Source organism: Silene latifolia, chromosome 3, assembly GCF_048544455.1.
Source record: "Silene latifolia isolate original U9 population chromosome 3, ASM4854445v1, whole genome shotgun sequence".
Lineage (NCBI taxonomy): Eukaryota > Viridiplantae > Streptophyta > Magnoliopsida > Caryophyllales > Caryophyllaceae > Silene > Silene latifolia.
The window spans coordinates 107,160,782-107,179,896 of record NC_133528.1 but is presented as its reverse complement, the minus strand read 5'-3'; the positions used below and the strand labels follow the sequence as shown (position 1 = coordinate 107,179,896).

Below are 19,115 nucleotides of genomic sequence, written 5' to 3'. Positions count from 1 at the left end.
TACTTCTTGACCATTTTTCTATGGCTGAAAATGCTTATGAATCAAATTTCTTCAATTCGATTATTTTGAAGATTTTGGGAAAGTTAGGGATTTTGGGATTGAAGGCGATTGATCGATTGATCTGGGAATTAAAGGACTTGGGGATTTAGGGTTTAGGAATAAATTGGGAAATTTAAGAAATTCGAGAAGAAGTTGGTCATGTTATTTGGGTAAAATGGTAATAGTGTTGGTATAAGTAATTGAGGGTAATTTGGGAATTTCGCGTAAATTGTCACTTAATAAGTCGGGAAATAAAAAAAACGATGCTCGGGGTAAAAACACGGTGGTGATTGGAGAATATACGGTTAAGTTTGGGGGTTATTTGTAAAAACGCAAATACATGGTGGTAATTTGTAAGAATACGCAAATACGTGGTGGTTATTTGTAATTTTTCCTAAAATAAACCCTTGACACGAGCTTGTCATTGAGATGAAATTTACTTTACCCGAAGAATGGAATCAAAGAAATTACGGCATAGCTTCCTTTGTATTTTAACCAAACCACGAACTTGTTTTAATAGCATACTTGAAATATGATGAACTTTGTAAAATGATGCAACTTCAAACTCAACTCTAGCGACTTTACCAACTTTGTAAAATGCTCTTCCTTATTATGCAATTTTACTCAAACTTGACACAAATGTGAATTGCTATATTAATACTTTAACTTAACGATCATTTGTCTCAAACTTCTAGAAAACTTTAATACGGAATAATCCGACATAAGATGCCACATGTCACTATAAGTCGAGTTCAAAGCATTAAGACTCAATTAGGGCAAGAACCTAACTTTTCAAAATTCAAAACCCCGGTAGGTATACTATCTGACAGGCTAAATCAGACACCTATCAAAGATAAACCAACTGGCCTAAACTAATGCAGTAGAGGAAGTCGGGATCGTATCCACAGGGAGACAAATTGTTCTATTTGCTAAATCTAATATGTTTATGTAACAAGTCTGGGGGTTTGATTTGTTTGATTACTAAACCATAAGCGAAAAGTAAAGAAATAAAGTGTAGAAATTGAGTATAAAAATATAAGGGAAAATAGCTTGAATTGTCGGTTCCCCATGGTCTAATAACGGTAAAAGGTAGGGTCAAATACTTGGTCTAAATATGGTCTGAAGGGCGGTGAGAAGGTCCTCTCGGTCCACTAATCACCCTAAAAACTTTCTAATATGCTCTCGCTCTATTTAAAGTATTCTATTGTTCGTAGCAGATCTCACTCTTTCCAATCTCTCGATCTAGGTCGGAGTTTATCTGATTAAATAAGTAGCCGCATGTATTCACTAATTAAATAGGAATTAAATGCTACGATTAACAATTCAGACGAATAATTGTTCCAGATCTAATATTCTAATTTAATACAATCATATAACCATGGATCCCCTAAATCCTAGCATAAAGAAATTAGCTACTCATGATTGAACTAATAAAATTAACAATAATAATGATAACTAAATTAAACATGGTGATAAGATGGAAACAATAATAAAGCATATTAAAATGAAAAAAATGAACCCTAAGGAGGCGACTTTCTTCATCACCTAGGGCAGCCATTTTTTTTCGAATTTTCTACTTTAGATATTGCATATGGCACATAATTCTTCCGCAAAAACAATTCAAAAATGTTTTAGTAGGATTGGTAAGATGCAATCTCAACGTAGGGAATCGTTTTCACAAAGGTTTAACAAAGGCAAAGGACCTTCTGAGAATGATGTGCTACGTACCAAAAGCCTGCATGAAATAAATGGCATACCTGGACTACCTTCTGAAGATGATGATGCGCTAGCAGAGAATAGTAAATGGATAACTAAACGTGGGAAAAAGGCTAAGCATCCTGTTGAGGAGGAGGAAGAGGTATGTTTAGATAGTCTGATAAGATTCTTTACTGATGATACTAAGGACGAAGTTTCATATTGGAGTCATGTTGTCTATTGCTTTGTTCTTGGGGCAAATCCTCCTTGGGATGTGCTACATGGTTATATTCATTGAATATGGGGGGAAATATGGTATTAACAAGGTCTCATTCCTTCCTAATGGAGTTTTCTTGGTTAGGTTTAAAGAAAATAAGGATAAGGAGACTGTTTTGAATGCGGGTTATCATATGTTTGATAATAAACCGCTTATTGTAAGGCCTTGGAAGGAGGATATTGAGTTGACAAAGGAGGAGGTCAAAGTTGTTCCTGCATAGATTAGGTTACATGTGTGGGATTTATCTGTATGCATCCCTTTAATTTTAAGGACTATAACGAATTATAACATGATGAATTACTAGTCATAAAATAAAATGCATAAATAAGATCGTAAAGGATTAAGAAATAACCTTTGGTCCTAGCAAATTCGGCCTAAGAACAATATCGCAATGATATTCGCCTATTAGTTGCACCCAAGACGATATGAGAAATGCCCTTAACTTGTTGCTAGAATCGATCCCCAAATTACAGTAAAAATAAATTAGGGTTTATCGTTTTGTGTTTTTAGATGAGAGGCAAGAATGGGGGAAAAGAATTAGGTTAAGAAAAAACACCTAACTCTCCTTATAACCGAGTATATAGAGAAATAGGGTTGATTTTCTTTTTCCAAAAAACGGCCCATATGAACCGAAATAATAAGGATTAAAATCCTTATTTTCGGTTATTCTAAAAATGTATAAATGTGTTAAATATAAATTGTCATCTAGTGAGGATCGAACCCATGACCTCTTGGTTTGAGTACCCTCACTATTACCACTATGACACATTCATCTTGTTGATATTAAATATAACCGATTATATTTAATTACGAATTAACATATTAATTCGTCCAAGCTAACATTACATACATTTAATTAAATATAACTTATTATATTCAATTTACGAATTGATTATTAATTGTCTCAACTAATATTATTTAATCTTCATTAAATAATTATCTCATCAACACATTGACTAACTGTTTAGTCATATAAGGCATCAATGTGATTATATTTCTATAACCACATCTCTCAAACACATCCTATAGGTGTAACCTTTAGGGACCAGTTGATCACCGCCATCTGTATGATAATAACGTCAAACTTTCTAGCAAGCCAACCGTTATTAGGTAATCATTAATCAACTGATTAAAATATGAAGTATACCCTTGTGAACCTGTAAGAGATTTACAAATGTTATCACACTAATTTGTGGAGGACACAAGCTCCAACAAACTCCCACTTGTCCTCACAAGTGTATGTGCGATAACCGATTCTCATATCCTAAAATTTCTCCCACTCAATGTAAAACAATTTGCAAAATCTGTATTCACAAAGGTCGTATTTTACAAGTGATCTCGCATCAAGAGTGGTTTCCCGACTAGAGAGTAACTTAACCGATAAACGAATCATCATTCGAGCATGGCCATGCATTTCAGTTACAACTCCTCGAGTGGCCATGAGAAATAACTATACCTGATAAGGGTTGGATATTTTCCTCAACTCGAATCCTGCCGATGTAAGCACAGTATGAAATGACCCAGAAAAAAATCTACTTAGCCTCCAGTTACGGCAGACCGTGAGAAAGAAAACAAAGTCACCCGAAAACTGCCTTAATCTCAAGAGATAGTCAATAGTCAAAAGAATCGACTCTAGGAACACAATGGATGTCCTATCCACGACCTGGCACCGAATGTTTTTAAACATTTAGGACTCCATTACGTTGTTACAAAAATTTGTCCTACGAGGTATCGTTATAATCTCGCATTTGTGATCGATCAGTCTACAGTTTGACTTATGGCTCGTTGAACCCACCATCAATCGACTGCACAATATAATAGCCAGAGTTATCAGCTCTTGTAGGCGATTACGGACCAAAACAAAATATAATGTAATTCAGTTCACTTTGTGGCGTTCAAAGTTTTCAGTACAATCCACATGAAAAACAAAATATTATAATAAAACGATGAAGTTATAAATAGTATATGAAAAAGATAATGTATCAAATTCATAATCAACTACTACAACTCAGGAACACGTTTAATTCCCATAGAAATAACGTGCCCTTCATGCTTATCAAAATTCAACGGTTTAGTGAGAGGGTCCGCGATGTTATCATCCGTCGCAATCTTGTCAATCACTATCTCTTCTTGCTCCACGTAATCACGGATCAGGTGAGCTTTCCGATGTACATGTCTAGATTTGTTGCTAGACATAGGCTCCTTAGCCTGGAATATGGCACCTCTATTGTACCAATAGATGGTGATCGGGTCATTCGAACTAGGAACTATCGTAAGTCCTTGTAAGAATTGACGCATCCATATCGCTTCCTTAGCTGCTTCCGAAGCGGCATAGTACTCGGATTCAGTAGTAGAATCTGCTACAACACTCTGTTTGGAACTCTTCCAGCTGACCGCAGCACCATTAAGAGTGAAGACGAACCCGGACTGAGATTTTGAATCATCTCGATCCGTTTGGAAGCTAGCATCTGCGTAACCGATTGCGCATAGCTTAGTATCGCCTCCATAAGTCAATACCCTATCCTTAGTCCTCCGTAGGTACTTGAGGATATTTTTAACAGCTATCCAGTGTGTTTCACCTGGATTCTTTTGGTACCGACTCGTCATACTCAATGCATATGCCACGTCTGGACGTGTGCATATCATGGCATATATGATTGATCCTATTGCAGATGCATAAGGAACACGACTCATGCGCTCAGTCCCTTTAGGCGTCGTGGGTGACTGAGACTTGCTCAACTGCATCCCAGACGTCATTGGAAGGTTCCCCTTCTTGGAGTTGGTCATGCTGAACTTCTCAAGAATCTTATCCAAATAAGACTCCTGACTAAGTGATAACGTCCGTCGTGATCTATCTCGGTAGATACGGATTCCCAAAATGCGTTGTGCCTCACCCAGATCTTTCATCTGGAAATGGTTCTTCAACCATTCTTTAACCGAAGATAGGAGAGGAATGTCATTCCCAATCAGGAGTATGTCATCGACATACAATATCAAGAATACAATCTTGCTCCCACTCGACTTGATATATAAGCATGGTTCTTCGACCGATCGAGTAAACCCATACTCTTTTATCACCTGGTCGAAACGATGATTCCAACTCTGAGAAGCTTGCTTAAGTCCATAAATGGAGCGCTTAAGCTTGCATACTTTCTTAGGATGTTCAGGATCTATGAAACCTTCGGGTTGCACCATGTACAACCCTTCCTCCAAATAACCGTTTAAGAAGGCGGTTTTCACATCCATTTGCCAAATTTCATAATCATGAGAAGCGGCAATCGCTAAGATTATCCGAATGGAACGTAGCATGACTACAGGTGCAAAAATCTCATCATAATGCAATCCATGCACTTGAGTGAAACCTTTTGCCACTAGTCGTGCCTTATAGGTATCTGGTTGCGCGTCTACAGAACGCTTTATTTTGTAAAGCCATTTGCACTGTAGAGGTTTTACCATATTAGGTAAATCAACTAGATCCCACACGTTATTCTCATACATGGAGTCCATCTCAGATTGCATGCCTTCTAGCCATAGCTTTGAGTCGGAACAGGTCATTGCACCTTTATAGGTAGCGGGTTCATTACTCTCTAGGAGTAAAAGGTCATTCTCCTCGACCATACCAATGTATCTGTCCGGAGGATGAGAGACTCTACCCGACCTCCTAGGTTCCTCAGGAATATTAACCGTATCATCAGTTGGAGGAACAACTTCCTCCATCTGTTCCTCGGTTGTTGGTTCTGGAATCTCCGACAGCTCGAAGGTTCTATTACGCGTCTTGTTCTTGAGAAATTCTTTCTCTAAGAACGTCGCACTAGCCGCAACAAAAACTCGATGTTCGGTAGGCGAATAGAAGTAATGACCAAATGTTCCTTTTGGATAACCTATAAAGTATGTCTTGACCGATCGCGGGCCGAGCTTATCCTCGTGTCTCCACTTGACATAAGCCTCGCAGTCCCAAACCCGAATAAAGGACAAGTTAGGGACCGTTCCCTTCCACATTTCATATGGAGTCTTGTCGACAGCTTTAGTCGGACTTCGGTTAAGTATAAGAGCAAATGGTGACAAAGAGCAAAACCCCATAATGAATCAGGCACCACCGTGTGACTCATCATGGATCGAACCATATCAAGTAAGGTTCGATTTCTCCGTTCGGACACACCATTTAATTGAGGTGTTCCAGGTGGAGTTAACTGTAGAACGATTCCACAGTCATTTGAAAGATATTCGCCACCCCGATCTGAACGGAGTGCTTTAACCTTTCTACCCAGTTTGTTCTCAACCCTGTTCTGGTATTCCTTGAATTTCTCAAAGGACTCACTTTTATGCTTCATTAAGTAGACATATCCGTATCTACTCAAATCGTCCGTGAAAGTGATAAAATATCTATAGCCATCTCTAGCGGTAATTGACATAGGTCCACAAACATCAGTATGTATGAGTCCTAATAGGTCACTAGCACGCATTCCAACACCTTTGAAGGAAATTCGAGTCATTTTGCCAATGAGACATGATTCACACGTGCCATATGTAGAAAAATCGAATGCGGGAATAGTCCCATTATCGACGAGTTTCTTTACACGTTTCTCATTTATGTGTCCCATTCGACAATGCCATAGATAGGTATGATCTTTGTCACCAACCTTTAATTTCTTATTATTCATGTGTAATACTTCCATGGTTTGATCTAAGATGTAAATTCCATTCATGGAAACTGCTTTGCCATAAATCATTTCATTGAAAGAGAAAATACAGCTATTATCCTTTATTGAAAATGCAAATCCGTCTTTAGCAAGTACGGAAACAGAAATAATGTTCTTAGACAAACTGGGTACATAGTAACAGTTATTTAAAAATAACTCAAAACCACTAGGGAGTTGGATTACATATGTTCCCTTCGAGACAACAGCAACTCGTGCTCCATTCCCGACTCGCAGGTCCACATCACCTTTTTCGAGAGGTATGATGTTTTTTAGGCCCTGCAAATGATTACACAGATGAGAACCACAACCAGTATCAAGTACCCAAGTTCCGAAACTTGCATGGTTAATCTCAATCATATGAATATAAGATGACATACCAACAGGAACGACGTGGCCTGCTTTGATGTCCTCACGGTAGACGGGACAGTTCCTCCTCCAATGTCCAGTCTTGTGACAATGGTGGCACTCAATGTCACCGCCCTTGCTCTTTGCCTTGCCCTGTGAGCCACTAGTCTCACCGGGCCCACACTTACCGTTTCCTGGCTTTTTAAACTTTGGCTTACCTACAGCTAGGTCGCCATGAGCCTTGCCCTTACCTTTACCCTTGTTGGAAATCATGAGAACATCCTGCTTCATGCTCCCACTCAATTTCATATCCTTCTCAGTCTGTACGAGAAGGGTGTGTAGCTCATAAGGACTCTTTTTCAAGTCATTCATGTAGTAATTCGCCCTGAAAAGGGCAAAACCATCATGAAGAGAATAAAGCATTCGGTCAATGACAATGCTCTCACTGATTTTGCAATCAAGAGCCTCCAGCTTCTCGACATTCTCAATCATGTGAAGAATGTGTGGGCTAACCGGTTGGCCCTTCTGGAGTTTCGCATCAAAGAAGCGACAGGTATGCTCATATGTAACGATTCTCGGTGCTTTTGAGAACTCGTTAGTGAGCGTGGTGAAAATTTTGTTCGCACCTTGGGCAATGAAGCGTCTCTGCAAATTGGTTTCCATCGCAAAGATGAGTACGTTCTTTATCGCACCCGCTTCCATAACGAAGTCACTATAAGCGAGTGACTCGTTGACTCCTGCATTGGGGCCTGGGTTGACCGGTATTGGCTCAGTTAAGTACCTGAGCTTACCGTCGGCAATGGCGACATTCCGTAGTCTTTGCCTCCCGATCCATAAAGTTGGACCCGTCGTTTTTCAGACGTGTGAACTGATTCATTTGGTCCATGAATATTTTCAGCCAGGACTCGCGTCCAAGTGTGGCACTAGGCATTTGGATTGCGTTATTTCCAGACATTTTGTTGTAACAGTAAAATAAACGTGTTCTACACTGCGAAAAGAAGAATAATAATAAGCATGTGCATCGATTTTAATTTAAGTCTAATGATCTAATGTCATAACGCGAAGACTCAAAACATTTATACAATTGACCTTCCTCAAGAATTATATAAATGATCCCAAGACTCAATTATCTGTAAATTGATGAGCTAACCTTTTAGCTAATTCTACCGTTAGAATTCTTGGTCGATAAATTTATGTAAATTCTATATTTAGTCCATCATAATCACGAGAAACTCTTCGGACTATATTGTTGAGATAAACTGAGTCAACACAAACTACTTACCCAACGTAGAAGGGGTCATGTTATGCCTACCGACGAAGAAGGGATTCATAGTTGTTTGCCCTTATAAAGACTAATCTCAATTTCCGTTTTAGAGGAAGATCCCATCAACTTTATTTTAATTCATTTTAAGTGAACTAATATCTAGCATTCGTGAATGATTAAACTAAGATGATGGCTTAATAAACATGTGACATCTGTATGGCTATGAAAACTAACATACAACCTATATGTGTCAATTTTCATGCATTTTAGTAGGTGGTTTGGTTTTAGGCGGAATATGATGCATAAACTATCATGTGAATGAAAAGCAATAGGAATGAAAAACGTAAAAGCAATAATAAAATCCTAGTGTGGCCTATCCTATCAAATTGAACATTAAATACAAGTTTGGAATCCATCCTTGGACCCGAGAAGCTTGTCTCGATGTTCCTTCTTGATCCATGTAGCGGGAGTGAGCTCCAATCTCCATCTTTAGTCTTCTTCGAAAATTACAATAAATAAATTTACATAATAAACCTATTTATTACATTCTAATTTCAAAACCCAAAACAAAAGGAAAAATAAAGGAGATTCGAGATCTCATAATTACATAAAAAATTATGTTTCCTTCATTACGAAAACATAATTTGACTAAAGCCACACTAAGTATTACAAATTACAACCGATTGCAGAAAAAAATATGTAAATAAATTCATTCAACGATTCATTCAACAAAAAAAAAAAATGCATCAACTAAAAATAAATTAAACATACATGACACAATTCCTTAATTATGTTGATTAATTTATCCAAACCACCTATTTAAATTAACAAATTAAGTGACAATTCCTCAATTAATCACATTAATTTCAAACTTAATTCATATTAAACTTGTAATATGAATTTAATCCATCAATATTTTAAACTGCTTTAAAATAATTAGGTATCTATTAATTATGAACCGCTTCACAATAATTAATTATACATTGTAAAAGTAATGTATAATTAATAATTATTGGCCAAAAAGAAGAAGAAAAAAAAACAGAAATTTTTTTTTCTTCACTAATGCCCTCGGCATTACAGGGAAAAAACAAACAAGCCTTTTTTTTTCTTTTTTCGGCAAAACAGCAAAAACAAAACAGCCCGTTATATTTTTCTTCTTTAAACACGGTTTTTCTGTGTTTTTCTGTAAAAACCAAAATTTTTTTTTTTTGTAAAACCTGCCCAGCGTGAACAGTAACAGACACAATTTTTTTTTTTATTTCTCAGCTGGATGAACCGAAACAACAACAAAAAAAAACAGAAAACCTAATTTTTGTTTATGTCTCGGCTGAAAAAAAAAAAACAACAGCCCCAAAATTTTTATCAATTCGGCAAAACCGATTTCCATTTACATCTCAATTTAATAAATCGAAACATCTACAAATTATCATATTATTAACTTTAACTTATTAAAACAACAATATGAAAGAATCAAATGGAAATAAAACAACAAAAAACCGCAACAACACGGCTGCAAAAAAAAAGTTCTCGGCACAAAAAAAATTTCAACCGTGTAAATTTTTTTTCAAAACCCTAATCATGTTTACAAACAATTTTATGAAAATCATCAAAATTAAAATTCGTGGCCTCAGCTCTGATACCACTTGTGGGATTTATCTGTATGCATCCCTTTAATTTTAAGGACTATAACGAATTATAACATGATGAATTACTAGTCATAAAATAAAATGCATAAACAAGATCGTAAAGGATTAGGAAATAACCTTCGGTCCTAGCAAATTCGGCCTAAGAACAATATCGCAATGATATTCGCCTAATAGTTGCACCCAAGACGATATGAGAAATGCCCTTAACTTGTTGCTAGAATCGATCCCTAAATTTCAGTAAAAATAAATTAGGGTTTATCTTTTGTGTTTTTAGATGAGAGGCAAGTATGGAGGAAAAGAATTAGGTTAAGAAAAAACACCTAACTCTCCTTATAACCGAGTATATGGAAAAATAGGGTTGATTTTCTTTTTCCAAAAAACGGCCCATATGAAACGAAATAATAAGGATTAAAATCCTTATTTTCGGTTATTCCAAAAATGTATAAATGTGTTAAATATAAATTGTCATCTAGTGAGGATCGAACCCATGACCTCTTGGATTGAGTACCCTCACTATTACCACTATGACACATTCATCTTGTTGATATTAAATATAACCGATTACATTTAATTACGAATTAACATATTAATTCGTCCAAGCTAACATTACATACATTTAATTAAATATAACTTATTATATTCAATTTACGAATTGACAGTTAATTCATCTCAACTAATATTATTTAATCTTCATTAAATAATTGTCTCATCAACACATTGACTAACTGTTAGTCATATAAGGCATCAATGTGATTATATTTCTATAACCACATCTCTCAAACACATCCTATAGGTGTGACCTTTACGGACCAGTTGATCACCGCCATCTGTATGATAATAACGTCAAACTTTCTAGCAAGCCAACCGTTATTAGGTAATCGTTAATCGACTGATTAAAATACGAAGTATACCCTTGTGAACCTGTAAGAGATTTACAAATGTTATCACACTAATTTGTGGAGGACACAAGCTCCAACAACATGAGCTCCCTTTAAGATTCTGGGATAAATGTCTACCTACCATAGCTGGATTGGTTGGCAAGTATGTTAAATCTGATCAAGCAACCAGTGATAAGAAAAGACTTGGATTTGCTAGAGTAATGATTGAACTGAATGTAGGCCAGAAATGCCCTAAGCAAGTGAAATTCCTTGATGAGTCAGGTACAATTGTTTCAATAAAAATTAAGTATGAATGGCGTCCAGATATCTGTCTCAAATGCAAGGGTATTGGCCACACTGGGGATCAATGCAGGAAGACTGATTTGGCAGTCAAAAAGAAACATATTACTAAGCAGGTGTGGAAGCCAGTTGCATCTACTGCTACTACGACTGTTGAGATAGTTACTAAGCCTATTGTTGAGACTACTACAACTAATCTGACTGCAACTGTGACAGAGCCAGTAGATGAGACAGTTACTAAACCTGTGCAGGCTACAGACAATCTGGTAGTAGTGGACAGTCCAGAGACTACTCCTGTTAAGCAAGCCATTGTGTCTCAGAGGGAACCTGGTAGTGTTGGTGTGATGAAGACTGCGGGCAAAACATATTTGCAGGCTCTAGATGGTTCAGTGACCCCTAAATGTGGGATTGGTACAGGCACTCTTTCTCCAAACACCCCCAATGAATAATTTATGGTTTTGGAATGTTAGAGGTCTCAATAATGTACATAAACATAGATAAGGAAAATGGTTTATTCACAATAAAGGAGCTGGCTTGTTTGGCTTACTAGAAACCAAAATCAATAATAATAATGTTTTTAATATTGCTAATAATATTTTGGATGGCTGGAGTGTAACCACCAACTGTCAGTATCATAAAGGAGGTAGGGTATGGATTCTTTGGCAGCGAAGTCTATTTGATGTGCAGATATTTCAATATGATGCACAGTTTATCCATACCAAGGTACATTCCAGAGTTAATCAGCAGGACTTCTACTTGACCATGATTTATGCATTCAATGAAGGTTGTGACAAACTTGATCTCTAGCATAAGTTAGAGGTTATTAATCTCAATCGTACTGGAACCTGGGCTCTTGTTGGGGATTTTAACACTGTTCTGAGTCCTGATGAGAGGGTGGGAGGTAATACTAAACAGGATGATATGGATGACTTTATCAGATGTATGGCAAGTTGTGGCATGACTGATATTCCTTCCACTGGTGCATTATTTACATGGAATAATAAGCAAGACCTTACTACCAGGATTTATAGTAGACTTGATAGATTTCTGGTTAATCAAGCTTGGCTAGATATTTTTCCTGATATGGTAGCTCATTTCTATCCTGAAGGTCTTTTTGACCATTACCCTTGCATAATTAGTAATATTAAGATTGGTACTGTCAAAATGGCTAGTTTTAAATACTTCAACATGTGGGGGCAATCACTTGGCTTCAAGGATAGAGGGAGAGAAGCTTGCGGCAAGCAATATGATGGGTACAAGATGTTTAGTGTTGTGAAGAGATTGAAAATCCTAAAACCTGTGCTCAAAAAACTGAACATGGAATGCTATTCTAATATAGAGAATAAAACTATTCTTGGAGAAAGGAGATTAAAGCCGCTACAGAAGGATATTGTGATGTGACCATTATTTTCGCACATTTAGTCCCCTACTTGAACCTATTTTGCATACTATTATAACGTCTCATATCCATTTTACCCGTCAAATGCTTCCTATTTTGCTTTCCTATTGCGCTGCGTTTGATTTGTAGGAAAGGAGACAATTAGGCGGAAAATTCCCGTCTCTTGAGCCTATTCGGAAGGACATTGACGATTTGGTTGAACAGGTATTGAAGGAAGGGCAAGAACTAAAGACTAACATTCCAAGAATAAGGAGTTTGCGAGGGGAAGGATTCTGAAGAAGAATCCGAGCGTCCAAGAAGCCAAGACGTTCGTCCAAGAAGCCCTGAATCCGAGCGTCCCAGCCACTCAGTCGCCCGTCCCTCCATGAAACAATCCGAGCGGATTCACTTCTTGGACGAGCGGATCGTGGCGTCCTCAGCAAAGATGCCTATCTCTCCGAAATACTAGTGATTCCCTGCTTAGATCTTAGAATTGTTAATTACTAGTTTAGCCTTACGTAACCTAATGAGGCACTACTATAAATACCCCACTTTGATGATAATCAAAGGGGGGCTTACACATTAGAAAATCCTATTAGAATAGATTAGGAGTAGATTAGATTAGATTACTCTTTAATCTTTCCACAAATCACACATTAATCTCTCCTTAATTATTGTTCAAGTTTGTTACTTTTGGGTAATTGAAGATTATTGGGTTATTATTGGAGGATTGACAACCCTTCATCAATCAATCAAGTTCTCTTCTTTTATTATTTACTTTATTATTTGGATCATCTCAAGTTTGGTATAATTCCTTTTACCCTTTACTCTTTATTGTTTATTTCCTTAAGCTTTTATCATGTTTATACTTGTTATAATGATTGACACCATTAATGACATGTTTCCCATGATAAAGAGTGAGTAGTCCTTTAGCTAGGATTAGTGGGTAATTAGAGGAAACCAACATGGGATTAATCATGCTTAATCTAATATGTTTCCATGATTAAGATTGCTTGTTTGTTGTAATGTCAACCTATGCACATGTTATGTTTGATGAAATGCCAAGCCTATGAATCCTTGCATTTATAACCATCTCTTATCTATTCAACTTGACTTGTAAGATATAAACCAACTCGAGTCTCGTTAGACCATGCATAGAAGTGATTAGGAGGAAAGTAAGTCGACTTGTAGGGGTTGTACAATCTAATCGATTCGGCTCCGGAACCCAACTCTTCCTAAGAACCGTAAGACATAAACCAACTCGGTTCCTTTACAACATAAATTGCTTGCAACTTTGTGAACATGTTTGTATGATCAACTTACATGAATCCCCTATGAACCCATGATATCCTAGCACTTTTAGTCATTTGTTTACATCCTTCCTTTTATTGTTTGCTTTACTTTATTGCTTGTATTAGTCTAGAGCACAACTACAAACCCAAATAAATCGTGACACTAGCATAAATTAAGATAGATAGACTTAGAACCCAAAGTACACCGTCCCATGGATCGACCTCGACTTACTGCTAACTAGTTGTTTGTTGAGAATTATAAATGTGTTTGATTGGGAGACCCGACGACATCACCCATCAAAATGGCGCCGTTGCCAGGGATGGTGTTATGTGATTAAGTTCTTACTCGTTTGTCTATTTTGATTTTGCTTTAACCTTGAGGAACTTGTTCCTCAAGGATCGTACACAGGAGCAAGCTACTTCCCTGATGCTCTGATGCTCCCTGTCACAAATGAAGAAATCAAAGGTATCTTCTTTAGCACTCCTATTGACAAATCCCCGGGTCCAGATGGGTATACTAGTGGTTTCTTCAAATATGCTTGGGATATTGTTGGTCCTGATGTTTGTGAAGCAATTAAAGACTTCTTCTCAACTGGCAAACCTTTGAACCAGATCAATGCCACAAACATCACCCTCATACCCAAATATAAAAGACCTACTTCAGTCAAACATTTCAGACCTATTGCCTGCTGCAATATGATCTACAAGGTTATCTCAAAATTGTTCTGCAACAGGCTGTCTGTGATTTTGCCTGACATTGTTCATAAGAATCAAGGTGCATTTATTAAAGGAAAATCTATTCTGGAGAATATCTTGATTTGTCAAGACATTGTGAAGTTATATAACAGAGCAGCTGTGTCTCCTAGATGCTTATTCAAAATTGACCTCCAAAAAGCCTATGACACAGTGGAATGGGATTTTGTGAAAAATCTTCTCTTGGGCCTGAAGTTCCCTGATATCTTTTGTCAGCAAGTCATGACTTGCATCAGCCTTGATTATTTCAAGGGCCAAAGCGGTTTAAGACAAGGGGACCCTATCTCACCCTTGATTTTCACTCTTTGTATGGACTACCTAACAAGAATAATCAAATATGCTACCAATAAATGGCCTTTCCAATACCATCCCCTTTGTAAAGAACTTAAGCTTTCCCATCTGATGTTTGCAGATGATCTTCTGTTGTTCTGCAAAGGAAATGCTCAGTCTGTGATGATATTGCTCAGAGCTTTCTCAACATTTTCAAAAGCTTCGGGTTGTCTATGAACTGCTCAAAATCTGAGGGATACTTTAATGGAATGGAAGCAACTCTAAAGGAGGATATTAAATAAGTGACTAGATTTGCTGAGGGACAGATGCGTTTCAGGTATCTGGGTGTCCCAATCCAACCTACCAAGCTCACTAAGAAGGAATGTAATATACTTACAGAGAAAATGGTTAACAGGATAAGGAGTCTTGGAGCAAAAAAATTCTCTTATGTTGGTAGGCTCACTCTTATCAACTCTGTCCTCAACTCACTATATTCCTACTGGTCCAATATTTTCATATTTCCCAAGAGTATCATCAGAAGGATAGAGGCCATATGTAGGAACTACTTGTGGGATGGGAGTGCTGAATTTCACAGGGTGCCACTGGTAGGGTGGGATACTGTCACCTTGCCAAAGATTGAGGGTGGGCTTGGAATCAAGAAAGCTGAAGTTTGGAATGTTGTTATTGTTGCTAAGCTGGTAGACTGGATTTACTCTAAAGCTGACAGGCTATGGATAAGTTGGATTAATCAGGTTTACATAAAACAGCATGACTGCCATTCTTACAGTCCTCCTGCAGATGCTTCTTGGACCTGGAAGAGCATTTGCAAGGTTAAGGAGCTGATGAAAGATGCCTATACTGATGGGCAGTGGCAACCTGATCTGAAAGGATATACTGTTAGGAGTGGATATGATTGGCTGAGACTGCATCAAATCAAACCATGGTGGTACAACACAGTCTGGAATAGCTGGAATGTACCTAAACATGCCTTCATCACTTGGCTAATTATGCATAATCGGATGACTACTCGAGAGAAGTTATACAGGTTTGGCTATTGCAACACTGATGCCTGCTGTATTTGTGAGAATGCAACTGAAACACAGCCACATCTTTTCTTTGAATGTGATTACATCAAAGTTGTTGTATCCCTCATTCAAGATTGGTGTAGTGCTTGTATCTCTTTGTCTGGTGCCAGGGCTGGTGGTTATGGCAATGGTGGTGCCAAACTGAAACAACAGGTCTATGCTATTATTCTGAATGCTTGTATCTATCATATCTGGGCACAAAGGAACTCAGCCAGGATTAATGGCATACTGATGGTCCCTTCATTGGTGGTTCAGAAGATCATAGAAGTGGTAAGGCAAAGAATCAAGTTCAAATGTAATGCTAAAGTGAGTAGACGAGAGGAAGTATAGCTTGATAAGTTGGGAATTAGATTGTAAGTTTGATCCTTATGGGATTCGAACTTAACACAGTTGGGTCTCTATGTTTTGTAATTTATATACCTTGTAATATGGTTTTTTGATACATACATATATATATATATATATATATATATATATATATATATATATATATATATATATATATATACACACACATCTCACATTTTACCAAAAAAAAACCAATAATAAAGCATACGATAAAAACAAAACAAAGAAAAGTAAATGAATAAAGGAAAATAATAATTGAAGAACGAAGGTTAATTGAATTACCGAAATAAAGGAAGAAAGATTACAAGTTTCCGATCCGAAAGTTCAAGGAAAAGTAACGTACGAAAGAAAGTTTATCAGTGTGCAAGATAACCTAAAATTGTTCTCAGCTATCCTTTATATAACAATTGCCGAAATTTATTAACTAAACAACTAATGGGCCGATTAACTTATTAAACAAACACGGCCTGACAGCAAGAAACGGTCGATCGACCATAACTTCAGTCGATCGACTAAACTCTTAGGCAAATCCAGTCGATCGACTATGTGAAGCAGTTGATCGACTTTTTCAGTAAATAGCAGCGTCCAGCCTTCCTCTTTTCACTTCCAAGCAGCCTCACGCATTCCAAGACGACCATTTCCGAGCTCCGGCTTCACTATATCCTGAAATGCAGCTTCGGGGACGGGTTTTGGCTCATTCTTCACCACTCGGGTCAACAACCTACATGAAACATAATACGACCCAAAGTAACCGAAACAAAGGAGAATAGCAGCTTACACTACTAATAATAACATAGAAATGCGTGCAAAATGACAAGATAAAATATGTAAATGAAGCGCGCATCACTACCCGTTTTCAAAAAAAATTTGAGACAGATAAATCTCTCATGTGTGATGATACTGTCGTTTGTGTACCAAAAATAAACCTAAATATACTAACGGAAGCTAGTGATAAGTAGGGTCGATTCTCCACAGGGCGGCAAGATATCTGTCTACTATTTAAGTCACAATATGGGGTTTTTTAATTTGGTTTCTAAACTACTAAAAGTTTAAGGAAAAGAGAAATGAAATGAGAGCAATAAAAATGAGAAAATACGATAAGAGTGATCAAATAAGAGAGGGTATGCCAGGATTTCGGTTAACCATGGTAGTCTATCGACTCAGTTGCAAATATCCTAGACAATCTACTGTGAGAAGGATAAGGGAAAGGTCCTTCCGGTCCACTTTCTTGTTGGAGCTTGTGTCCTCCAGTTAGTGCGGATAACGTCATTGCACATACACTTGTACGGACAAGTGGGAGCTTGTTGGGGTTGGTGTCCTTAACAGTTAGTGGAAGGACTTATAAATCTCTAAAAGGATCAAAGGGCATACTTTTGGTATTATTATCAGTTGATCCACGTTTATCAATAACGGTTGGCTTGCTAGATAAGTTTGACGTTATTGTCATACAGATGGCGGTGATCAACTGGTCCCTAAAAGTCACACCTATAGGATACGTTTGAGAGATGTGACAGTATGAAAATACAGTCATGTTGATGCCAAATTTTGACTAACCAGTTAGTCCGAGTTATTTGACTAGTAATTAGTCAAAATGTGATGTTGAGATATTATATTTAATACGGATTAAATAAAATGGGCTAAGGCGAATTAAACAGTTAATTCGTAAATTGAATATAAACGATTTATATTCGATTAATGTATATTGAATAAATTAATTATACAATATTGTCTTTGTCGGACATGTATTAATACTTCAACTAATCCGTGTTATTAGTCGATGTATTAATAACCGATAACCGATGACAGTTTATAATAAAAACCCGTCATATACATTTTAGCATTTTACGAACCGGACCACGAGCTAAAATTAAGAGGAAGTGGAAGCCCACTTCCCCATGAGAGCTCTCGGTTTTGGCCGAATTAGAAGAACAAAAAGGAGAGCCTTCTCCTTCTTGTTAACCTAATCATCATTAGTGAAAAAAGAATTAGGGTTTCAGTGCAATTTTCTCTGAAATTCCTAGATCTCACATCGACAAAAACTCACAATAGCTTTCTCAATATTGCAAGTCAATTAGAAAGCATTTCTAGCACAAGGGCATAGTCTCAGACGGTCTTGGGTGCAACAATTAGGAGGAAATCTCTGTTGATTTCTGTTCTTTACGCCGTGCATCAAAGGACCCGAGGTTGATTCTTAATCTTTATCGTTTTCTATTGTATTTCGTTTATGACCATACTTCACATGTTAAAATTTACGTTATAGTCCTAAATTTAAAGAGTCTTATACGGATATTACCCCACAAGTGGTATCAGAGCGAGGCCACGTAAATTTTCATTGTGATTTTTCATAAAACGATTTGAAACGGTTGTTTTTGTCTCGAAAACCGTGCCTTGTTTACACGGCTGAAATTTTTTTTTGAAACCGTGACATGTTTTACACGGTTGTTTCATCTTATTTTCGATTTGTTTTGTGCATATTGTTGTTTTATACGGAGATTATAACAATATGTCAAGTTTTGTCAGATTGTAAAATTGTTCTTATGCGTTTTTGATCAAAATTGCATTTGTTTTGTTTCGTCAAAACTCTTTTCACGAGGGTTTTGTTTTTCAGAAATTTTTGTTCTCGATCGAGCATGTTTTTATCGATCGAGAGGTTTTTCTGTTTTGTTTTTACTCGATCGAGTCCTTGTTGTGCTCGATCGACCACTTTCAAAACCCCACTGCTCGATCGAGATGTCCTCGTACTCGATCGAGCAGAGTTGCTGATAAAAGCTCTCGATCGACCTCCAGTACTGTCGATCGAGTACTTTCTGATTAGCATACTTCTCGATCGACTAGCAGTTCAGTC

At 37.2% G+C, this 19,115-nt stretch overlaps 2 protein-coding genes across 2 annotated transcripts; both read left to right on the top strand.

Annotated features, from left to right (window-relative positions):
• The first annotated feature begins 1,687 nt into the window (after positions 1-1,687).
• On the top strand, positions 1,688-15,074 carry LOC141649452 (uncharacterized). Its single transcript, XM_074458142.1, has 5 exons — positions 1,688-2,018; positions 10,992-11,555; positions 11,695-11,867; positions 11,952-12,297; positions 14,212-15,074. Exons 1-5 carry the CDS (start codon positions 1,688-1,690, stop codon positions 15,072-15,074), a joined length of 2,277 nt encoding a protein of 758 aa, XP_074314243.1.
• Positions 15,075-15,241: 167 nt separating this feature from the next.
• Positions 15,242-16,252, top strand: LOC141649451 (uncharacterized). Its single transcript, XM_074458141.1, has one exon. The coding sequence runs from the start codon at positions 15,242-15,244 to the stop codon at positions 16,250-16,252; it is 1,011 nt and encodes a 336-aa protein (XP_074314242.1).
• Positions 16,253-19,115: the final 2,863 nt, after the last annotated feature.

What these genes read in the sequence shown, in the direction of transcription:
- LOC141649451 (XM_074458141.1), top strand. Translation starts at nt 15,242, where the DNA reads ATGGTTAACAGGATAAGGAGTCTTGGAGCAAAAAAATTCTCTTATGTT.
- LOC141649452 (XM_074458142.1), top strand. Translation starts at nt 1,688, where the DNA reads ATGCAATCTCAACGTAGGGAATCGTTTTCACAAAGGTTTAACAAAGGC. An exon ending in GACCCCTAAATGTGGGATTG is followed by an intron (nt 11,556 to 11,694) that starts GTACAGGCACTC and finishes TTGGCTTACTAG; the next exon opens with AAACCAAAATCAATAATAAT. An exon ending in CACAGTTTATCCATACCAAG is followed by an intron (nt 11,868 to 11,951) that starts GTACATTCCAGA and finishes CTTGATCTCTAG; the next exon opens with CATAAGTTAGAGGTTATTAA.